The 26092-nt window shown below is 36.1% G+C and overlaps 1 protein-coding gene across 1 annotated transcript in view; it reads left to right on the top strand.

The window, feature by feature from the left end:
- The first annotated feature begins 1179 nt into the window (after positions 1-1179).
- The window catches only part of LOC109072285 (transmembrane protein 132C-like), a 136077-nt gene continuing 111164 nt past the window's right edge, over positions 1180-26092 (top strand). The window contains exon 1 of the mRNA XM_042747705.1: positions 1180-2122. Coding sequence (XP_042603639.1) covers positions 2074-2122 — 49 coding nt within the window. The 5' untranslated portion in view covers positions 1180-2073. The remainder of the gene's footprint in view (positions 2123-26092) is intronic.

The following is a 26092-nucleotide window of genomic DNA, read 5'->3' as shown; positions in this document are numbered from 1 at the left end:
ACATGAAAAAATACTATAGTAATTTATAGTAAATTCTACAGTGGTTTTGAACCGTACTATAGTAAAGCACTTGATTTAATTTGTTGTGGTAATTCTATAGTTTCTATATATTCTATACAACTATGGTAGCCTAATATAAACAGATGACTTTACCCAATACTGTACTACCTTTTCTACAACTACAGGATATATTTTACTACAATAGCTACACAGTTTACTGTAGTAAAAAACTAAAGTATAGGCTACTACAGTTTTGATTAATTACAGTTTATCAGTTCACTATCGTTAATACTACAATATGCTGTAGCATTCATTAACAAAGTGTTGTAAATACTATAATATATACAGTATAATACACTTTACTATAGTATGGTTCAAAACACTATAGTATTTACTATAAATTACTATAGTATTTTTTTCATGTGGGAAGTATAGTAATGATTGAGGTAATGTGGGTGTGAATCTGTATGTTGAGTATCTATAGACTATGTAATGGATGATTTCCCGGTGTTCACCGACCTTGCAAATACGCCATTTACAACCCTATTACCACGTATTCTACACTAGGCTTAATCTTGTGCCGTTTGCAGCACTCTTGATTACCAGTATGCCATCAATGGCATGGGAAAATCTCAAGGACATGATTTATACCACTAGAGGGCACTGTCGCGCTTGTTGAGGTAAATGCAGTACAAGGGCCAATCACTCAATAACTACATTAAAACCTGCATCATCACTCTTATTATAACATAACCATAATAACTCACTACAATGGGATAGAACCATTTATAACATAAACTTATAATACCTTCCATCTTCAGCATCATCAGTGCACCTTCGTTCCGCAGGTTTTAGACATAGCTATTGATCGATGAATCTATACAGCCGATGGCCAATAAACACATTTACAAAAGGTGAACATGTTTTACAAAATATTCATATACATTCAAATGGAGTAGGTTATTGCATCTCATTTTATTGTAGACTAGCTATATCGTTGCTATAATTTTTGCTTTTTAGATTTTTCTGCCACTTGTGTAAAGGCCTAGTGATGCTTTAGCAATATTGCATGTAAAACAATCATGCAAATAAAGTACTTTGAAGTTGAAATTGAAATTCTTACACCGCCCTCCCAGTTTAGCAGCATTTGGCAGAAAGAGAGAGAGAGCGAGAGAGAGAGAGAGAGTATCATGACTCACTGTGCTTGTCGCTGCGGAACCCAAAGAGCAGACGAAAGCACGAGGGATATTCACTGTGGACTTCATAGATTAGAGAAAGGAGCATTTTCATAGTACAAATGATTTTTGTTGCTTCTTTTCTCACATTGTTGAAGTTTATGGCTTGTTTTTCGGCGTCAAAACTGTGACGGGTGATACACACCGACGGCTGGACTAACGTTACAGTTTCATTTCTTAAAGTGTATTAATAACTGTGGAAGCCCGGGGTATATAATGCCGTTTTAATCGTCTTTTTTTTTTCTTCTAAGTGAGGACTTATTTACATAAGCGCTCTTAATTGTTTCTTAATCACAGTCATTGTCTATTAAAAGTCACTTTATTTGTAACCCCTCGCGCCTTCTGGAATTACAGTGGATTTGACATCATATTGAAGCGTCGCCGAGCCTCACAAGCGATGTTCAACTTTCCTCCGAGATTCTCCACACCGCTGTGCGAACTGAGGCTTATTTAGACGGATCACACATCCACGACCACCAGACTGCTTTTAACAACAAACACTTGTGGCGCGGAACTACAAATCTGTGACTTTTTATGGGATGGCACTTCTATATTTTTAATGTTTGAGGTGCTTGTCAGACACTTCAGAAGACATATAAAACCCATGAAACAGACCGTGACTGTCAAGATGACAACGTTTAGTAACTGCGTCGAGGGAGAGACTCATTTTGAGATGCTTGGAGGGGAAAACATCTAACCGCTAACGTTACCCTGTTTCTTGCTTATGAAGAGATGAAGGCTGCGTCTATCGTCCTGTAGACCTTAAGGAAGACTTGTCGGTGGGAAAACACCTTCCCGTTCCCTTCTCCATCCCCGACCAACTTCAGAGGAACTGAAGATGCTGCGTCTCAGCCCAGCTGGGCTCATATTGTTCATGCTTTGCAGAGGTGAGTCTGTCAGATCGCATCAGTTACAGGTGAAGACCTGCATGCTAGATCTTTCACTTTCCATGCTAAATTCGTATGTATATGGTAATAAATGCACCAGCTTGGTTCTTCATCACACCGTGGTTATTAAGGTGCTACTTCATGGTGTTTGAATCAATATGATTACAGATCGCCAGAGGTGCTTTTGACATGTAATTGATGACCGGTTGTAAAGCAATTGAAGGTGGGTTCTGAATGGCCATGGTTAAATGTGCTGAATATACAAATAACATATGGATTTTAAACTAGAAGAGTGATGGAAACTAATGATACTGCTTAGAAATTAAGAATATGCTGCACTAAAACACTAGACAAATGCTTTGTAATCTGGCACCTATCCATTTATTTCACAATACAATGTGTCATTAAGTATTCTTTCAATTTAAGCAGTTAAGCACCTCATGTTGTTCCGAAACATGTATGACTTTTTTTTTCTTAAAACACAGAAGATATTCCGATTTTTGTCATACAGTGAAAGTTAATTTTCTTCAAAATATTTTTTACACAGGAAAGAATCTCATACAGGTTTGAAATGACATGAGTGTGTATAAATGATAGCAATTTGAATTGTGTTAACTATCTCTTTAAAGAAGTTCTGTCAACCAGTGATTCCTCCTCAAACTGTTTCACGTTAACCTGTTCATATAATCTTTGAATATAATGTAGGGAGACAGACTTGACATGTTCTTCTGGACTACTTATTAAAGGAAGATAGTTAGAAATAAATGGAAATCAGTGTAGTTGAGATGCCAGACGAATCACCATGCTATTGAGGTAAGCAGCTGTTCATATACACTTACATCATGATTGACAGAATTAGATGAACTCGTGCCTCCTGAACCTTTTAGAACTCCATTACTCTTCTAGAAGAGATGATTGTGGTCAAAAGGGCAGAAAAATGTCACATATAATCACATATAAAAATAGTTTATTGCATTCAGTGATAGGAAACATGACTTTCCTTGGACATCATCATTGCGTCGCTCCAAAAATAAAAAGGTGAATCATTTTTCTAGGAGAATGAATCACTCTAATTCTATTGAGTATGAATTTCGCGTGTCATATACCCTCTGCGTTTTAGGTTTGATTTGTTTGGCATGCTGAACTGGCTTAACATCAACGCAGCACTATGCTAACATCACTCAGATGCGCTTTAGGTTAGACACTCAGTCTTGTTCAGGTCACACAATGAAATGAAGAAGTATATAAAACAACAAGACATTGATGCCTAAAGAACAAGAGGGTTCACATCATTAATTTAGCAAACAGCACTTTGAGCCATCATGAGAAACTTTATGAGGATCATAACACGGAGACAAGGCCGTAAACATGGAATCCCGAGAAAGCTGTAGTACATTATAGTGATTGGTCCACTTTAGATCAATTCACATCATTAGATCCGTAGGTGTGATTAAGCAATGATACAGAAAGCTAAAAAAGACCATAGCCTTAATTTAATGCATTAACTGACTAGGAACCTCACAGAGGCACCTGTTGTGGTGCCATTTGAAAGGCAGTGAGACGATGAAACAATAGTGGGTCCCCTGTGAGCCCATGCTGAAGTGCCAGCATCATTACCACGCACACTCACACAAACAACAAGACTATTAAGAGTGATTACAAGAGCTGTCTTTCTCTGTCTCACTGATCTTTGGCTATGAAGAGAGCGAGAGAGGGGCTGTAATCACCTCCCTCATAATTCAGGGTGGTTGCCAGCAACCGTATGCCGTTTCCTGCTTGACATCAATAAAAATAAACGCAGGGACGGTGTTTTGTTGAACACGGTCCAAATAAATAAGCGTCAATCTGACAACCTCATCTCAAGGATGGCGATTTAGACCTAAAAAATTGAGCTGAACTAAAGTATTATAATCATTGCCATGAACGTCTGTGTTGATATATTGTTGGAGAAAAATCTTGACAGTCTTGACAACTTCTCATTTCGTTCTTCTGTTTGTGTGTTGCAAGCAAAGTAAGATGGTAACTGGTGAGCAGTTTAAGGTACCATGCATCTGGAACACCATATTACTCGTACTATACTATTACGAAGTATATTTACAATAGATATTTCTCTCGCTTTGTCCGCCATCTTGGATGATGTTTTTTTTCTAAACTTGTCGTAATGCATTATGGAAGTGTACAGAGCCCCAGACATGGAATGCGGGAAAAAATATTTTTATCGTGGCCACAAGTTAACAATTTGTTTCCATGACTTACTAATATGTCAGCACGATGAAATCATTTGTTACCTCATTTTAGTGAAATCGTGAGTAAGTTTTACTCCTGTGAACTCCTGCTCGCAATTTCATAAACCCAATTGTGCTCACAATTTACTTAAAATGAGGTTTCAAATTAATAAATTATGCTCACGATGTACTTAAAATTAAGTGAAGAATTAGTAAGTTGTGGGAATGAATTGTGGCCATATACATTTTTTTTTTTTTTTTACCGTATGTCATGCCCGGGGCGCCATAGAATCGCCATCTCAGTAAAGAATATATATGATGCATCATATGAGGAACTATGTATAGCATATGTGTACATATATGTATTTTTCACGAAGAAGGGAATCCCACAATGCACTGTAAGCTATGTGAAAAAATCTACCCAAAAACAGTACAAAATTCCAACTGAAACAAAATGAAAGAAATGTTGATTATGTATAAAGGTATATAAAGGTGCTGTCACATTTACTGTTGCTTGGTGAAATTTCCTGTGTGAAATCCAATTATGTCAATAGGAATCTGCGTAGGGAGTTTCATCTAAGGGTGAACAATTTTCCCACACAGATTTTGCTTGTGTTCAAATTGGTCAACAGAAAGCTGCATGCTTAGACAGTGACTTCTGTGTGAGCAGTGCATGCTGCATGCATCGCTGTATTGACAGTAGACCTTTTTTTGTCTTTGAAATTTTGATGAAATTTCAAAAGTAGGAGAGTTATTTGTTGGAATTTTATCAGGTTCTATTTTAGTTAGAATGCTGCATTAGAAGGAAGCCACCTAGGTAGTAGGCAGCAAGGTTTCAGCAGGGGTTGCAGAAGAGAACTGTGCACCTTAATGTTTGATTGTGAACCATTTCACTTTCATGTTGCCAGTTGGTTTTCTTGTGGCACTGTCATTAAACAAGACATTACTATTCTAATCTCTGGAGATACAACAACAGCCATTTGTGAACACAATTTACAGTTTGCATCATATTACATCAGAGCTTATCTGTGAACCTAATTTCCAATTTGTGAAGAACAACCTTGCAAAAAATATCTGCTTTCCCCCCCAAACTCTCACACGAATGAAAAAAAACAATGGCTTGCATCTGGCTGTGTAAAGCAGCAGAAAAATGCATACATTATCATGAAAGCCTGAGCAGACTCCCACCAGCTTGCTGTTAGCAGTGGGAGTATCGTACGCACCTCCCCAGAATAGGGGCTGAGGGTGCTGGGCTCATGCAACTGAGCACACATCACTACTACAAGACAACATCAGAGCCAGACAGACAGGTGCTGCTCAGTGGGTGGTCTGGACACATTAGCTAACAGAGCATTAGTCAAACAACTCGCCCGCTATCTCGCCCTCTTTCCAAACTCAGCCAGAAGGAGTGAGGGATCAGATCACACCTCTTTCTCCCCCTGACAGCTCCATTCTTTTTCTCTTTTCGCATGATTCTCGCTTCTTTTTCCAAGTATCTTGTTGCTTTCACTGTGAGGGTCCTGGCGATTGTCATGCTGTGATGCGATGACAAACATCTCAGCAGCTTCAATCAAAGGGTGCATAATTTCTCAGACAGACAGCCCCAAGCAAAAGCATTAGGAAGGGAGTGAATTGTGCACCCAAATTATGCATCTTTAAAAATAATAATGATCGAAAAGAATTTAGCATGAGAGTAAATCAATCAAGTGAGCGCTTTTTGAGTCATGCAGGCAATGCTGAACTTTTAATGATTGTTCATCAATGCACAAAAACAATTTCTTAATTTAATAAATAGAATATATCGATGAGTCACTTAAATATCTTTGAGTCACAGCATGTAACAAACCATTCAACTGGATATTGCGTATCATTTACCTTTATATTAACAAATACTGATTATTTTCACTATGCAGAATATACAGAAGTAGATTTAAAATGTAGTGATTTTCTGAAAAATTTTGGGGGGATTTTTAATGTTAGCTTGACAAAGCCTTAAAGTTTGAAGGTTTTTGTCATGCATGGAGATGGATAGATAGATAGACAGACAGATAAAGAACTCAGAGAAGAGCAGAGTGAAACGACAACATACATATCCACCTGTAATGGATTATAGCTTGAAATGTTTTACTAGTGAAGATGCAAACGCATATAGTTTTCTTTTGGGAATTAAGCAAAGATATTTTTAAAGGCAGTTTTCATCCTCAGTAAGAGGCTTATCAAAAAATCTCTCCAATCAGACGATACATTTCAAAAGAAGATACTGCTTTTAAACTACTGCAGCAATTATATGTCTGGCCTCAGATGTCAAAAATATTGAATCTGACTAGTGCAAAGATAATAGTAAAACTAACATGTTTAAAAAATCTTAAAAATTCAAACCATCTAAGTTCTGTCAAGCCATTTGCCAATTTTCAGCAACGCTGCCTTGGGGAAATGAATTGTGCCTAAAGCTTCTCCAATTTCAGCTGTAGAATTGAGTTTTTCTTCTCTACAATCTCACAGATATATTTTAGAAGTCATTCACCCCCAAAATGGATAATCTTCTGCAAACTGAATTCAGGAACAAAATGTTTTAGAGACATCAGTTGCTGTCGACGGTGATAATTTTGCAGTCCATTTCATATGGTAATAGCAACGGGAGTTTTTCAAAGCATATTGGACACTTTCAGCTGAATTCTCATGCAATTTCTATATCCATTCAAATTTCATAAAACGCTCGATGTACAGAGCTATTTGATTCAGGTTTTTTTTATACAGCCCACCTTTAATTTGAGATCATGTATCATCTCAGTACTCTTTTCAACACCTGCGAAATATAATACCAAATAATTATATATCACATTGAATCCTGCAGGCTCAGAGTTAATCAGAGAATAAAACCAAAGCTCTGCATGAAAATATATAGGCTTTAGGCAATTCCACTTTAGGCAGTCTTACATTTTATTTTGCTTGTTATATTATTCAAATGTACTTTAATTAGGATCACTATATGGAATAAATACATTTCACTCAACATTATAGTGAATTTTATTCAAAGTGTGTGTGTGTGTTTAACAAACTCTGCATTTTTAAAGTTTAATTTGTTTTGAAACTGCAGCTCAAGCTCTGAATTTATGATTTGACATGGATAAGTACAGTCCAGCAATTATCTTTACACCATTTTCATCTCTCTCCCGCTGCTTCCATAGTAAAGTTAACACTCATGCCAGCAGGAGGGCTGCACTCATTGGGAAAACTTGCTGACCTCTGCTTCATTTACATTATTCGTTGCCAAAGAACAGTCTTTGCTACTCGATAAGATCATACTAGTTTCCCCTCCTCTCATCTACCGTCCTGCTCTGACCTTCCTTTTTGCCCTTTACCTCTCTCTCAGATTTAATTAACAGCAGTAAGCAGGGTTCACTTGGGTTCAGGCAGCCTAAATTTAAATGGAAGTGAATTGCTTCTCTACTTCTGTGCTTCCTCCACCTTCTCCTCTTATATTACAGCCCACAGATAAAGCAACGCCCTCCATACTCATCTCACATGGCACCAACTAGGCAATTACCTTTCCCAGCTGCTCCCCTCTGGTTCCTCCTGGTTAGTGTACCATGGTTCCTTTTTTAAAGTCAATCCTTACTCCGAAATAGCCCTCAGACTCCAATATGACCAGGAATCTGTTTCAGTGTTGGGAAATCTACTTTGAAACTTAAGCTTGTCAAGCTTCTCATAGTTAAACTATAGTCATACTACACAAAGTAAAGTAAAGGAATCCAAACCAGTTGCTAAAGTTATTTAAAATGTACAGCTATGAGATGATATACTGTAATCTGTCATTTTAATCAGAGCAGTATTTTTTGTCTTAAAACATATTTTTTTCTGTTTTAAATTAAACTCGGATTTGGATGGAATCATTACACTTGAAAACATATATTTGACCTTGGACCACAAAACCAGTCATAAGGGTCAATTTTTAAAAATGAAGATTTATACAGCATCTGAAATCTGAATAAATAAGCTTTCCATTGATGTGTGTTTTGTTAGGATAGGACAATATTTGAAAATCTGAAATCTGTGGGTGCAAAAAAAAAAAAAAAAGGAAAAAAAATCAATATGAGAAAATCAGATTTAAAATTGTCCAAATTAACTTTTTATGAGAAAATACTATATCAGTTTTTCTAGGTTTAATTCAACTACTTGCTCTTTCTTCTTAATTATTTGGTTTGTAACATTTAGTAGCAGTTTCAGAGTAAAAGTTACTGTCACACTAAGTGAGTAAGCAAGTTTAGTAGCCTTGCTCCCTTTAGTTAGCTACTCACAAACACTGATTTATTCATTGTTTCCCCAGTTCTCGCATCACTATGAAGGGAAGGTTTCAAGTCTGGCTCACGTGAGCCTTTTAAGGTTTGATCCATCAAACTTTTCATCCACCTTGTGAAAATTTCCACCGCGGTATTTCCATTGTGCAACATCTCTGTATTCAGACCACCTCATTAAACCCTACACTATCACTGGAGCATTGGGGCTGGTGCCGCCACTGGTCTGCTTTAAAGCGTAAAGATAAATCAGATTTTAAAAGGCCCACATGGGGAACCAGAGACCAGGCCAAAGCCTGTAGATTAAAATTGAGCTGTAAAATCACTTTGTTTCGCTGTGGGCTGCCGTGGGTTTTGGCTCCACACAGTACATTTGCTGTGGGTAATTGGGCTCTCTCTACCACTGTATGTAATCTCCATAAACACAGTGCTTTGGCTTCTCAGGAGGAAGGCGGGACGTTTTGTTGTTGCTGAAGGAGAGAAGGTGCCGTGTCTCTCTGCATTCTAACTAATGTGGAGGACAGCCTTCCTTGTGTGATTGCCTCTTGTCCTTGATTGTGTGGTATGAAGTGGATTTTTGGCTTAATTGCTATACCGTTAGCTTGTTTCTTCCTGCATTGAAGTCAAATGATTTAGCCCTGAAAGAAAAAGAGAAACTACAACATTCCTTGAATACTCAGACTCCTGTGCAATTCCTTTCACTCATCTACTGTGACTTCTACCTTATTGAAAATCGCAATTGAAAGAATGATGAGATATATTCTGTTTAAGGGTCTCAAAACAGCTGTGCTTGTTCAAAACAACAGGAAAACACGTTTCAGCATTGACAAGAAGAGCATTCAGCATACTACAGAAAAAAGGCTGAACTGTATCTAAGCTTCCAATGATCTTACTACCTTTGCAAGTGAGAAAGTAGTAAAGTAGAGTAAATGCCATTCCAGTATACTCAAGTAAAGTTCAAGTATATTTTTAAGTATGCTTTATGTAGCAAGTATACAAATATCAGTGTTCTAGTAGTATACTTGTAAGTGTAATGTTTCAATACTTCTTTGGACTAAATTGGCCCACTTTCTAGTATATAAAAGTATACTTTTAAGTATACTTTAAGTATTACAGTAGCAAACTTTGAGTACACAACTAGTTTACCTCTGTACCTCTAATTAAATACTTTGTTCACTTTGAGGTATACTCTCAGTAAACTAGTTTAGTAGTTTTATACTGCAAGTATACTCATAAGTTTTCTTTAAGTGAACTTTACATCATACTTTAAGTATAATACTATGTCCCTATTTAGGTTTTAATTTGTATATATTTAAACATACAAAACATCCAAAGAGAGAACAGGGTATCTGATTGTAAACAAAAATATTTTATTCTAGCTTCATGTATTCTTTTTTTTAAACACTTTAATGTAGGTAAGTTTCATAAAAAATAAAGAAATAACATTTTGAACAAAAAGCTGAAAAAAGATTATGAATTGGATTCAGAATGATAATCAAAACGTAGATGGAGTCGATTAACACCCCAAAGCTTGACTGTAATTATTACCTCTTCAGCGGTCGACATTTTATTCCATAACGTTACAGTTTTGATGCTGTTTCATGTTAGATGATCATGTTACGTGTGTTAGTATCTGTTGTTTCTTCTTCTTCTTTACTTGTGATTTTTTTGGAAATTCTGTACAGAAGATGTGTACTAGCGCCCTCTACCATATAACAATGAAAACACTGATTCTAGGAGCAGAAGTATAGCTCAAATATATTTAGACCTTTTGTAAGTGTAAGTCAAGTATACTTAAATGTCATTTTAAGTATATTTCTGAGAGTACATAAAGCCCATTTTTGAGAAGTACATAAAAAGTAAACTAAAAGCATACTTTCCTATTTTTAGTTTAAAAGAAGTATACAAATAACACACTTGTATAATCTTCTTTTTTGTATTGAATTGAGACATTCAGCACGTCTTTCTTCTCGTTCTATTATCATTGATTTCTCAACAACCTTTACAGTCTCATCTGATTAATATGCTTCAATTTAAGTTTGCCAAGTGAAATTTTCATCTAGTGCAGATTGACCATCCATGTTATGAGCCTCTTAATGTACAGAGATGAATGTGATGGCAACATCTAATAAGCTTATAAATTATGGTTTTGGTATTCAAGTTAATCAAGTTGCAGTTATCCTTTACTTCTTGGTATTCTCTACTGGCATTTGTTTCTGTAATTTCAAGTTGGAAAAATAGATTAGATATTTGACTACCAGCTATAATTTTCTGGAGTGATATAAAGCTAACCTCAGGTTCTGTTTAGCAATTTTTTCACTTATTAAAAATGTTTTACAGACAACAAAATAAATAATATTTCTGACAAATATATTTAAAATGATGAACACTAACGGGAAATCTAAATTCCAGGCATATGAGTGGGTTAGAAAAAAGCGGTATCTTCTGGTCATGGGTGCGCCATTATACGATCACATGACCAGCTGTCAGCGGCATCTAACAGTTCTACTACTAAAAAGTGAACATTATTTCGCACCTCTGGGCTCAAGGTGTTAAACTACTATTTATATCAAAACAAGTTTAATTACACACTATAATAACAAAAATCTACATAATGAAACAATTTAATGATATAGAGGGAGCTGTTAAGTTAAAAAGCCCAGCATAAAATCAGCATAACAAAGTTCAGGGCATACAAGGAGAAAAAACTGCACACAAACATAATTGGTCCTCAAGGATTATAAAGGTATAATAATTCTAAATAAAACATATTCTTCAACACATAATTGGGTGTTTTCAATTCAATGGCTATTAAATTTGTGTCATTGTTCAGGTGTAAATAACTATCCTTCCAGACTGTTTGCGGTTAAGGGATAAGGATATTTAAGAATCATTACAAATTTATGGAACTGAATTCCATTCCTAGGGTAAAAATCTTAGCAACTAGAGCTTAAAATCTAGCAATGATTAATCTCTATTATGAGATTTGATTTGTGGATCAATGTATTTGGCTTTCTGAGCTGTCATGTGCCCCCTAGAGGAATACCACATTTTAAATTTCAGTTTGTTCCTCAGATCTGTCATAAACTGCCCTTCAAACCTTGTGATAGGAAGAATTAAATTCTTTTATTCACCAATAATACAATAAACCTTTGAACATAAAAGGGACTTTTGTGAAAAACATTTTAAATCCACCAATGCCATTTTTTATGGTAGGGTATGGAAACCTTGGTATACAGTCTAGACTACAGCGTTCTTATGAGTAGCCTACCCTTGTCATTTACTTTGTGAGAGTGAGCTATTTCTGTTCACATTTTGTTCAGAATAATATCTTAGAACAGATGGTAATGCTGTCCTGCAACAGGTGGGTCAGAAGTTCAAAATCGTTCAGAGTAGCAGCTATTAGGTGCCGCCATTCTCAAGCCAATTAATTATTTCATTAAGTCTCTTGCAGCACCATGTTAATTTTTTTTGTACTGAAAAGTTTCCTTGCATCTGTTTATCTGATTCGGAGAATGAATCACTCTTTTGAATCAGTTCTTTTCCATGATTCGGTCAAGCGTGATAGCATAATGGCGTGAGTTTGAATCGTTTGGAAAAGTTGCTCGCGCACTTTGGTTCAGTGTGGATTCTTTCTCTGTAAAACAGTAACGCGATACTTTTCAACAGAGAAAAAAAGAGCGCTGGATTATGTGGATATTTACCTAAAATTATTTGGAATAACCTGCAAAAGCTATCGCCAGCGATGAAGATCGTAATATTTATATATTTTCAACACCTGCACGTGCACCTAACTTAATCGCAGCAGGTAAAGAAATCTTGTGATATAAACATTAGCATTACACTAAATGTACTAATGCATTACCATATTTTATTGTTATGTTGTTTGGAGTACCATGTAAATGAATATGTTAATATACATCGTAGCACCGTGGTTCATACAATCATTGTACCAATAGGTACAATAGCTACTTTTTGACAGGGGATTTAGAGATGCCTCTGATATGTGTAACATAAAGAGTTCTCTTTTATTTCTTTTTTTAATCATGCATTTTTGTTTTTTGAACGTATTTGTATTTTGGTTTTTGATGACCTCTGATATGTATAACGAAGGCCCTATACAATGTACATAGTTTTTTAGAAGGTGTGCTTTTATTTATTTATTGTTTTTTGAACGTATTTGTACTTGTTTTTGTGCAGACTTTACATATGGTAAGCGGTACCTAATTTTGGTTAAGTTTATTGCTATGCCTATTTATGAATAGCCTACCATAGAATGGGCTTTGCATACCTTCCCAGCATTCATGTTCAGGTAGATTTAAAATGCTTTCTATTTTTATACCCATACTTCTTGCAGTTTCCTTATACTATATTAAACTGAGCATGCCTGACATGCATTTATAATACTGCCGTTGTTTTTTGCAGAACATTTCTTTAGATTGACAATCAATTATCTTCAGTTGTTGATTGTCTGATACACTACAGAAGAATTGACAACTATGGATAGGAGCTAAACATTGAGTAAACCATGCAACGTCCTCTAGATGATAAATGGTGATAGCTGACATGCAATTGACATTTAGAATCAGCGCAGGCATTGAACGTGTGTCTGTTTTGTTTTGTGAAGACATCTACACTGACTCTGTAAGCAGTGAAAAGGCCACCGAAGTCACTGAAATGGATCAGACAGCCCGAGATAGGAGGATGAGGAGGGAAGAGAAGCTGAAAGGTAGTCCCTGAGGGACAAGGGCCCGATGCAGTGGCCCCTATGTTGAGAGAAAGACAGGAAGGACGCAGCTCAGCAAACTGTGAATCAAAGTGGGAGCGAAAGCATTATGAGTGAGTGCTGTCAAGAAATGGGCAGTGAATTACAGACGCATGGAGCATAAATCTAAATGCAATTCAATATAATAGAGTCACATAGTGTGGGACTGGTGTTAATAAGGCTTTAGTAAATGATTGAGCATTATGATCATTGATTACAGTTTTCACGCGTTTGTGAAATCATCACCGGGTTGGCGAGTAGCGAGGCCCGTCAGTGAGTTGTTAATGGTGCCGAGCAGCGGCTGTCAACACAAGAGAAAGAACAGCTGTGAGACGCCATTAGAGGTTTCTGACATGGTGACAGAGAACATCTAGTTTCCTTATTGTTGCGCAGCTTGTGTGTGTTATTCATGCCATCGATTTTTCCCACAGGATTCTGCATCAGGTTTACAATTTTCCTCTGCAGGAATGATAAAAGGTTTTCTGTATACCGTGAACAGCCTTATCTGCGGAATAGTATATGATAGTTAAGGGTTGATAGTTCAAAGTCATTTTTTGTGTCACTACAATGAGAACATCGTAAAACAGATTTTTTTTAGCTCGAGATCGATCGGTACGAGTGCGTTCGCTGATATTTGGATGAAAAAACAAGCAAGCAGACAAAGCAAAAACAAACAGCAGAAACAATTAAACACAATTGTAGCACCAAACAAAACACAGACATTTTTTCATCTTGCTGTAATTATATTTCAATCATGCAAATGAGTCAGTTTTGGTAGTTAGGGGGTTGTTCGTGTGTGTAATTGAAAACGGGAATATTGTCTCGCATCAAAATCTCAGCAAATGCATTTTCTGGCTCCTAATCAGAGCAACCACCATGAGCAGCTTGGGCTCATTCGCAACTCAATCTTTGCTGAATTGAATCGTTTTATCTTAATTAACTGTGTAGAATCCATCCAGGTCTCCAAGCGTGCCAATTTCAGCCCCCTGCATACAGCAAATTCTACTCCCCCACCACCTCTTTAATAAACATGTCTCAGGATCTCTGGGATATCGACTCGAGGCAGTGATCGACTGATGGACAGCAGCACGGTCCAGTGTATAAGCTCTATCTAAAATATATTATCTTCTCCTGTCAGCCAAAGTGATGGAAACCACAGGGATGTTTTCCTTTACTGCATCGTGTACCTTTCAGGAAAGGCTGTACAGCCAAATTCCTTTCAGCCAGAACACATCGCACTGCATTTTGCTCGAGATACGGGCAAATCCAACCTGCACAAGTGAACATGAGTTTGTTTTTCAAACTTAGAATATTTCTAAGTTCATGGAATGAGCCACTGCAGATGTTACAGAAGTCAGAAAGATTTGAAAAGATAGAATAACCCAAATATTTATTTTCTCATCCCACATTGTAGAACTCAAAATCTTCGGGAAAACTTTGTTGAATTGATAAAATGTATTTTTTAAACAGTTTTGAACAGTGAGGTGATATATTTAAATAGTCGTATTAAAGTTCTTGGCAACAAGCCACCTCTCACTATTTCAGCAGAACATATTGTATCTCACATATTGCTAGTATAACATATAATTTATTTATTTTTTTTGTCACAGTGAAGGGTGTCCACACTGCTCAAATATTTACCTTTAGCTCACTGGCACAGTCCAAATGTGTTACTGGAAAAGTGCTAATTATCACTTGTTTTGGTCAAAAATTATTCCCTCAAAAAAACATTTAGGGTAAAACCTTTTTTTTTTTTTACTTTTGTTGTGCAATTACTTATTATCATTATTATTAATAAGTATTGGCAAATGCATTTGAAAGTAAGTTTGTGTACTATTTTCTTAACTAACCAGGCTTACCAGTAGGACAAAATCAGGCATGAGGAACAATACAGTGTAAGAATAATTTAATTTTATTACCTTTGGAATTATATTTCCCTCCGCCTAGGTTTACTCCCAAGTACCCAGGATTATTTTCTTGATAATGAAGGTCAATTATAATAATCATGTTTCTATAATGATTGTGCTCTCTATGGTTGCTTATACATGCTATCCTTATAATTACTTTTTAATCACTGTTAGATCTGTACTGTTAGAATGGAACTGGTGGGATCATTCGTATGCTACAGTTGCTCATGTTGTTTTTACTTAATCTATTTGATGCATTAGTTAATTATGTCATAATTTGTTTGTTTATGCAGATAAGTGACCATATGACCAGTCGACATCTGCCACATAGCTCTGACACTGACATACAAAACAATTCAACAAGTGTGTACTGCGTGTCGTTTTTTAGTTTTGTGTTTGTGTGTCTGAGAGGCAGTGGAAATACTTTTAGGATGCAAGGTTAATCCCTCTTAAGGCTGATTCACAAACATCACCATTCAACCTTTTTAAATTTATAAACATGTGAAAACATTTGAACACAGGTTTTAGGCATTTATGTTTGCGCATTTATGCAAATACACACACACTTAGGGAGACCTGATGAGTTAGTGATAGCGGTGACCTGTGCAAAACCTCCCACGCAGTCTTTAAGGGTCCTGTCTTTTCACTGAAGAGCCTTCATCAGACCACTCCACAATGTCCTCTTGCCTGAACCTGTGTGTTAGTCAGCGTCTGAGTTAGGAGTGAATGATACTTTTGAGGTTTTCTCTGACACAGGAATCATTTAGCTCAACTACTCCTCAATGCCGGCCAAAATCTCAAACCCCCCCGGGACAGCAAAAGGCTCCTTTCATTTTTAATGGTCTCAGATCAGCCAACGAGCACACGAGGAAAGAGAACTTCAGAACATCTTACGAATCAAAAGATGCTGGCTCTGGAGGCTTGTGAGCCTCTCCATGCTGGTAGAGTAACTTCAGTGATGAAGCTCCATCGGGCCGGCTGGATCCATTCCAGTACTTCAATCACCCCTAAATGAAAGACGATGTATGCAATTAGCCAAGCAGACGGTACTTGCAAATGGTTGACTTTGGCTTCTGGCTCACTCCACTGGCATCCCATAAATAATGACTGGAGGTGACTGGGGAACTGTGATGGTGGCTGTTGATTTAGCTGGATAGGTTCATGCATGTTTGTGAGGGTTGAACTATTCTGTTCAAAGCATAAATTTGTCACAAACTGACATAAAAAAACTAATCACACTCTGAGACATTTTAGTATTGTTTTGAAACTATTTTTCTAAAATCCGAGAGGCTGAAACCTCAATTTGAGCTCCATTTAATTTTATTGCTGAGCTTACATCTGTTTTTTTTCTGTCTGTATATATGTAGCACATAGTGTAGTGAGACTATAGGTAAGTGTTTTCATAAGGAGGCACTAAAGGTAGTGCAGTGTATATGAGCTGTTTGTGGTTGATGTGTGGCAGCGGAGCTCTGCTGCAGCAGCACACAGTTTGATGGAGCTGTGGATCACTGCAGTGGTGCTATGGTCTTCACTGCCTTTCTGTACTTATTTAAGAAGGAAGCATGTGACATGCAGCTACCCACACAGATACAGAGTGGGAGGTCATGTTTGTATGTTTATGTCACTCCATCTGTGGAAACTAGGATTGCTGTTTTCTGTCTTAATGCATTTCAAAATGTAATCTATGTCTGTGATGGCAAAGATTAATTTTCAGCAGCCATTGCTTCAGTCTGCAGAGTCACATGATCCTTTAGAAATCATTCTATTATACTTATAAGTGGAAAACACTTGAGCCGTTTAAAAATTAAAACTAAAATTTTATTTAAATTAAATTTAAAAAAATTGTGGAAACAGTGATACATTTTTTTAAGGATTCTTTGATAAATGCAAATTTAAAATATCAGAATTTATTAGATTTTTTTGTGTGTGTGTGTGTGTGTGGGGGGGGGGGGGGTTCAAATCTTATACTGTCTGAACAATTTAATGCATCCTTATTTAATAAAATATTAATTTCTTTAAAAAAAATCTTACTCACCCCAGTAGATTTTATTGTAGTGTTGAAGAAGTTACTTTTAAACTGTAAAGCTACACTTAATTTAAAGGTATAGGTCACCCAAATATGAAAATTAGCCCATGATTTACTCACACTCAAGCCATCCTAGGTGTATATGACTTTCTTCTTTTAGATGAATACAGTCAGAGTTAGAGTGACTTTGTTTAATCCTGGCTTTTCCAAGCTCTATATTGAGATTTTGAAGCTCAAAAAAGTGCATCCATCCATTATAGAAATATAGAAAGCATTAAAAGTACTCTACATGGCTCTGGGGGGTTAATAAAGGTCTTCTGAAACAAATTGAAGCATTCTTCTAAGAAAGATTCCATTGTATATAAAGTTTTAAATATGGATATTTTTCTAACAAACATGCATCAATTCACTTCAGAAGAGAGTGACTTTGTTTATATGAGATTGTATATAAAGTTTTAAATATGGATATTTTTCTAACAAACATGCATCAATTCACTTCAGAAGGCCTTTATTAACCCCTCGTGTGGAGTGCTTTTTATGATGGATTTATGCACTTTATTGGACTTCATCCATCCAACTTTATCTTAAACCCCATTCACTGTCATCATAAAGTTTGGAATAGCCAGAACATCTTTTAATATAACTCAGACTGTATTCGTCTGAAAGAAGAAAGTCATAGGGTAATTTTCATTTTTGGGTGAACTATCCCTTTAAATTAAACAATCAATTACATGATCTAAACTTAAAAAAATCTTGCAAGCCTAAAAACATTAATTCCTAGATAATTTAGTTTAAAAAGGAGTAATGAAAAGCAGCATTTAACTACAAATTTAGCTTTAAAAAAATATGAATCACTTTGGTAATCAGTTAAAGAATTAGGCTTCCTAACACTGCAGATTACCTTGGCTCACTCCTTAGCTCAAAGCTGCATTTGCAACAAAATATGATATAATACAACAATGCACCATTTTGTTCTTTGAAAAATTAGCTTGTAACTGAAAAAGCTGCAATGTTTTGAGGAGACGAGGAAAAATATTGAAAAATGTTAGTTGCATTGTTAGTAACTTCCCAACACTGTAGTCTGACTGCATACACGTGTCTGTGGTTGTGTTATATTGAGGGAGAGCATCCCCAACATGTCCTTAGCATTTGTCCTGGGATCAGTCAGAGCTGTCATCCTTTTCCCGGGGAGGCTGATGCAGAGGCATCGCCTCCGAATCCTCTGTTGTACAGGCCCTGCAGCTCATACTAGTAGAGGAGGATTCACATGCAGATTTACATGCTGTTCACACTGCGTTTGTGACAACAAACCCCCACTTCAGCACTGTCCTTCAAACCCATTACATCCCTCCTGGAGCTGTTGGGTGGCTGGAAAGAGCAGAGCCGGTTGTTGGAAGATGGAAAGAGAGGACCCAGCAGCTGGCTGAGATGTGTTGATGGAGCCTATTCTGGAATGGCACGAGTGGCCACCAAGCAGAGAACAAAGGAGAAAGCGAAACTAGAAGCAAGGTAGTGTTACTGGCTTTGGTGGAGTCTTGCTGGGTTTGGGATGTAACCACCATGAAAGTACCAGAAAGTTTTGGCATGTAGATAGTGTATTGACAAAGCAAAATGAGCTAAATGTCAAAGTTTGTTAACCTACCCTTTTAAAAACCTAATCAAATGATGTCTCTGGAGTTCAGGAAGCTATAAAAACGATTATCTAGTTTATAAAGTACTTGACACTTTCAAATGGATTTGTTGCAGCCAAACCTCTTTTTGTCAAATCAATGTTAGCATAAACACAAAGAGCTTTTTGCAAGGTGTTATTTAGAACCGCTCATTACATCTGAGTAGAGAGATTAATTGCGTGTTGTGTTTGGTTTGAGATGATAAGAGGCTTAGGTATTGATCCAATTCTTCAGACCTCTAAAGGATGAGTTGAGCCCAAGTCCCATGATTTGGAGCCAGGGGAGAAACGCAGACTGTCCGTTGATAGCCACTAAAAAGAGGGAGACAACAAATCAAAATGGCCTGATACTTTATTGTTTTTGCTGTTTAGTGACGTACCACTGCTGTCATTCAACATACGGTTTTATCCAAAGCAACCTGCACTTATATAAACTTATGCTGTAGCCAACTTAGTGTTCAGTGGATCCTCCTTTGCTGAGTTTAAACTGCTATCTTATAGTCCAACCCAGATTTTTGCAGCCTTTCAAATATTTTTCACTTCAACATTGCTTTTTCAACTATTAATTAAATAATTCACTGAAAAAATAAATAGATAAATAAGGGAGAGTTTTCTTTATATTTAATATTTTGTTTATAATGTTATTAGGGATTTAAATTTTAAATTATGACAGGATGTGCAAAAGCCACTCAAAACGCAGGCTTCCTCACTTAAAGGGTTTTAGTCTAAATAAAAGGCTAGTAGCAGGACTGTAAAATGAATGGATGTGATTATGACCATTTGATAAAATGAAAAGAGCGCGCCACAGTTACGTTTAGGATCATTTTACTTTGTTGACTGTTTCATATCCCGTCACAGAGACCGCTGAACGCCCCTCTTTAAAGGGTTTCATGGTGCTCGTTGTTGTATTTTAAAACACAATCGCAATGTTTGCAATTGACATTATTGTCATCTAAAATAAAATGATCTCAAATGTAACTCTGCGTGTTTCTATGCCGCGCGTTCAGGGAACCACTTCCACCGGCGGTGCTGCAACAAAACACTGCTGCTCACATGAAACATTTTTATGTGAGTATTATGACACAAGTGATGTACAAAGCACCCCAAAATAAAACTGCTTAATCGACCATCGATAGCTGTAATCGATTGTATCTCTTATTGACAATTAATCGATCATCGATCAATCGTTGACATCCCTAAATGTTATTGATATTATTAAATTACGGCTGTCACGATTCCTCGATTCACTTCTAATGCTCGATTTAAAAAAATCCTCGATTGCATTTTGCCGGTGTCGTGCATTCCACGAAAATAATTCATGAAATGCATTATTAGACTGGTTTCCAAGGTGCGATGAGGACTTAATATATGAATAATGTAATATAATAATATATGTAATATAATTATTTAAATGAACTGTTGTCATTTACATGTGTGGAGCATCTCAAACTCTATCTCTGCAGGTTTATTATAACGTTTATCTGGGAACGAAACATGCTTAGGTCTATTTTTATTACTACAAAAAATTAATTGTACTAATTCGATTGCTCGATTAATCCTCAGAATAATCGACCTATTACTCGATTACCAAATTGTTAGTGATAGCCCTATTATTAATTAAAAATATTAATATTATTATTTGATTAATATACAGAATGTCTAATTAGATTTGATTTTTGACACACGTCTGATGTTTTTGCTCTGATTTTCATTTTCTTTTTTTTTTGGTCTTAAAATCTTTTGGAGGCTGATTAAAATGTTTTCTGCAACTTTCCATGTCAATCTCATTACTGTCATGCCATCAACCCTCCGGTCTATATCTCGTATCCACTTTCTGTCTCCTGCTTTGTTCTCACTGCAATGGTCTCAACTTGTCACTTGACATTTCAACTTGATAGCTACTCATCACCTCAACCTCGACAAGACTGAATTCCTCCTTCCCCCTTTCCAAGACCTCCACAGTTAATCTCTCTCCATTTCACGTGAAGGTCAAACAGCCGTTACCTTCCTCTCTGTAAAAAGATTAGGAGTTGTCCCAGATAATTTTCAGCAGTCACATTGTTGTCACTACTTCATTCTCTAGAACATATTCCGATATTCTTTGACCCCCTACTCCAACCATCTTATATTATGGCAGTAACTTCCTTCCTGGTCTGCAAGCATGAGCTGTAAAATCTGTCAAGCACATTTAAAATACTGCTGGCTGATTCATTTGAGAATCCAGGATTCATTGATCTAGGTGAGTCGATAAAAAGAGTGTTCACAATAAAGAAAAATCTTTGAAAAATCTTATTTAAAACATACTCTCTGTATGTTGCTTTCATGTTTTTATGGCCTGTGTATTTATCGAAATATGCTGTCAATCGATTTAATAAAATTAACAAATTAATCACATTTTTTTTCCAAGATTAATCACAATTAATCCTACCTAACATTTAAAGTTTTTATATATAGTTTTATATTGCAATAATTTCACATTCAATATTGAAGTGAATGTAAAAACAACATAAAGATAGTATATTTTTTTATATTTGTTTAATGACATCTTTATGACTGAAGGCCAGTATCACTGATACCAATACTACTGATGTCTCTAAATTATATATATATATATATATATATATAAAAATATCATGAATTATTTACCATATATATATATATATATATATATATAAAAATCATGATGAACTATATAACAATTATCATGATGTTCATGTATGAACAAATATCATGAATTATTTACCTCAATGCCTCCTAAATTAAATTTATTTTCAGAAATTGAAAGCATACTCATTATAGAAGAGGTGTATTTAAACATTGTATATATGAATTGCATTTTTGCATCAATTGTGTTTTTAAATAAATTCATAGTTAAAGCACAATGTCATTGACCCAGTTAACCTCATACTATGATCTAATAACAAACCCAAGGCCGGCTGCTGTGTAGTTTGAGTCACACTGGTAGGATAATATTTTCCAGGAAAAACACATGCAAGGTAGAACACTTTGTAACATTAAGCCCATTTGACCATAATTGACAGTTGTGTGTTTGACTCTTGACTGGTTGTCTTAACTGTGCTCCTCTCCTCCTATATTTATGTTCACGGCTCTCCTCTTGAGTTCTGTGTAGGAGGTGGAGGGTTTTAGTTCGTATGTAGCCTTCCTTCTCTCTGCTCTTGACAGAAATGGAATAAAGGCAGCCTATTGTGGGTTGAGCTATTACCTGATAACAGGCTGTCATTTTAAAACCATTTTGAAGTCATTTGCCGCTCTTTGTAGTGCCATTGTAGTACCACTTGCGTACCCACTCAGCCCTCCCTCGGTTTTCCTGTCGCATGCTATCCTTTCCTGCTCTCCTGCTAGAAGACAACTCCTTATATAACTGATTAAGAAAAGTATTCCATCACCGTCGATTAGAGCTGAAAAGCTGACTCTGAAGAATCGCTATTATCTCGGAACTAAGAAATTAGGTTTAGAGATTGGAAATTTTGATTGAACAAGCGCATGAACTTTTACATTTAATCATCGAACAGTCCAAAGCGACTTACAAATAAGGACAAGCAAAAACTGTTTATCATACGAAAGCCAACAACATTAGTAATACTGCAGTAATGTATTTCAAGATAAAACCAGTGTAGTACAAAAGCTAGAATAGAAGAAGTGCAAGTAAGAGGAGAGACTATACAGTGTATGTTAATTGCTTGTGGAATAGCTGTTCTCAGCCATTCAAATATTTTACAATTTCTAAAGCATTTAAGGATTAAAAATTACTGTTTACTTCAATAATAAAATAAAAAAACACATGAAGAAGTATTTACTTAGGCAATAAATATTTGAACATTTTTAAACACCTATTTCACAAGCAATTAATCCACTATTATTAGTTAAGGCATTAAAATTATATTATGTAAGTAAGTTATATAACTACACATTTTATTACACTAATAGAATAATTCTTAAGGTTTTCTATTTAATATGCACATGGTCTGATTCGATTCAGTGTCTTTTAAGGTTGCGTACATTAAATTCACAGAGCCTTCAAAAGCGTGGGTATTTTTTTTTTCATTTAAGTACAAGAATTGTTTGAAATCTCTAGTCAAAGACAGATACAGGTCCCGAGTGAAGCAAGGCTTGTAGGTGCTAGTTTTATGGCTGGCGAAATGAGCATTGCAGAAGCCCAGTCTAAAGATGACAAAAACTGGGCAGCCCATTCAAAGATGTAGAGTCTGGTTTTCTGATGTTGTTGAACACAACTCTGCATGACCGGGTATTGTAGAGATGTGGACAATGAAGTTGTTTTCAAACACATCCCCCAGGTTCCTGGCTGACTTTTATTTGAGTGTGTGGGGTGTTGGCAACTCCTGCAGCTAAAGCTTTGGTGAAATGAGATTTCTTATGCATAAAACAGCGGTGGAGCTTTTTTTTTGCTGAAATATCCTGCAGGGTTGCTGACATATGACTCTTCTTTGTTGGATCTCTTTGAGTTAATGATAAACAACTGTATTTGCCAAGAGATTTTTTTTAATGAACATTTAAGGGTTTAAGTCAAATAAACAAATTTTACCCCTAAGCTTTTTTGTGTGGATTTTAAGGGTTGGATTTGATGCTTTCATAAGCCGCCGCTTTCATTAAACAGATATTTATTTGACTCTATACGTTTTATGAAAGCATCTTATTAAAATAGAAAAAGCGTTTTTAAATTCTTGTAGGTTCCAATAGCCCATCAGGCTCTGGGTATGACAAATAAAACTCACTGTTAGTGCGCCGTGATGTTTTTCTAATCTTTCCCTGAGGTAAACTTCCTTGTACCAAACAGATAAATCCTCTCATAATCCGTTGCAATTGCAGTGCGCATCAACACATTCTGACAATTCTATACACCAGTGACCACAAACACTCCTCATCCATTTGGACCCCACTATAGGCTGTGTTTTGGTCAGTTAAAATGTGTTTTTTTTTTCTCAATTCCATGAGCCATTCATGGACGACACATACCTGGAGGGGAGCCATCTTGGTTAATCTCTAGGGCAAATTTATCAGCCACTGATCAGCCCATTGACCTTCGGTACAGTACCCCGGTATTTCAAGGACTGATGTTCCATGAAAAACAGGTTTTTGAAAAATGCCACAGTGATATAGAGACATTTTATGAGGCTGCCCCGTACTTTATGACTGGCAATAAAGAAAAGAGAAACTCGACGAAAAGCTTTTTCTCAGTAAAAACCGGAGGCAGAGGGAGGTAATTATCTGGCTGAACTTTTTTGCTGTTACTTACAATGTCTTAGGGGGCCGGGAGAGCTGATAGATATCGCTATACTCCGTGTTGAATCAAAATGGTGGGGGACATTTTACTCTGGAACAAAGGGAGCCTCATTTCACTGTGGCAGTGCCTGAAAAGATAGCATTTGTCTGAACTTGGAGCAATGCACACTGGAGACGTGGAGTTCATCTCATTTCGGCCACGTGTTCTCCTCTCTCCCTGTCCTTTTTCTTCTTAGAGTGTTTGCTGGGCTCCTGAGGATGTACTGGTGCTCTGGCTGATTGTTCGGATCTGTTCGTCTCTTCTCAGTCAGATGCATAAATCTCATATATGTGTTTCTGATGATCAGCTCTTTAATGTTGGGGGGAAGTTGTAAATCACAGTAGTCACAGTGCTCTTGATGTGATTTAGCATGGGAGGCATTTTATCTCACGCCTGTTAAAGAGGAATGCTGTGTTGTTGTTGTTTTTGTGGTTGGTGGTGGTGTTTTCAGATGTTCTTGACAAGATTTGAGCAGATGCACTTAGCCTTTAGTTTATACAGCTTTTTCTTTTGAAACATGCATATATGTAGGGCTGCATGATAATGTTTAAACTGGATGGGTAATCAATTATTTTGCTCAAAAATGGTTAATGATCACAATAGCTGTCATTTTAATTTATTACATTTCATAATTATCAGAATTATTGTACTTTTACAAAAGCACGAATCAAGAGACTTGCTGTATTACACTTTTATTTGAGCAGAATATCTCAATAGAGGTCACTAAACTCCAAATTACATGCTTGCCGGTGTTTTCAGCTCATCAGAGTTTTTTCTGTAATGTACAGAACATGAGCTCTTAACATTGGTTGCCAGGTTAGGAAGATTAAATAAACATATGGGCAGAAAATTTATTGATTTAAGGGAAAAGTACTGATTGGGCAATTTAACCTCTTGACATCTGGCAACCGCAACTATGAACATTTGTGGAAGCTTATTAAAAATAGATGTTGACACACATGGCAAATTAAAATGTAACAATTTCAGGATAAATAACTGGGTAGTTAGTGTAGATGATTATACTTAAATTGAGAGAAGTAGCAATTGTGGTCATGATTAAATTACAATATATTATGCAGCACTAGATATATGCATAATATTTTTAAATATAATTTGTATATTTTGTTTTATTTCAAATCATTTGTATTTTTTAGATTTTATATAAAAATACAAATTGCATCAAGCAGTCTGACAAGTAACTGTAAGATTATTTTTTTTAAACGTCTACTTTTGTCCATACAATGAAAGTCAGTGGGGTCCAGTGTTATTTTGGACAAGACTAGTTGAAACATTGTTCAAAATATATTTTTTGATCAACAGAAGGTGGTCATTCAGGCTTGAAATGACATGAGGGTGAGTAAATTATAACACACTTTTTAGGTGAACTGTCTCTTTAAATTTTGCAGTATTTATGTAATTCACAGAGCCCCTCACATCATATGCAGATAAAAATTTTTTTATTGTGGCCACAAAATATAATTTGTTGCTTCATTTTATTAATTGGTTCTACATATAAATAGTTATAGTTTAATATATATAGTTCTGGCATGTCATGTAATTCACTTTAACCAGGCACTCTGCTATAATAACCATATTCAAACAAAGTCATTGTCATTCTTTTCAGTGCAAACATACCCTCTTACATGGGTATAAATGTGAATGTTAAAGAATCATCATTAAAAACCCATAATTATTGACTACTGTTGAGAATATTTGTGTTGGTTATTGCCCTGAGACTCTCAGAGTCATCAATAAACTCTGTTTGCTCTAGTCAAACTCAT

Source organism: Cyprinus carpio, chromosome B21, assembly GCF_018340385.1.
Source record: "Cyprinus carpio isolate SPL01 chromosome B21, ASM1834038v1, whole genome shotgun sequence".
In the NCBI taxonomy this organism is placed as follows: Eukaryota; Metazoa; Chordata; class Actinopteri; order Cypriniformes; family Cyprinidae; genus Cyprinus; species Cyprinus carpio.
The sequence above is the reverse complement of the archived record's forward strand: the minus strand, read 5'-3'. Positions and strand labels throughout refer to the sequence as shown.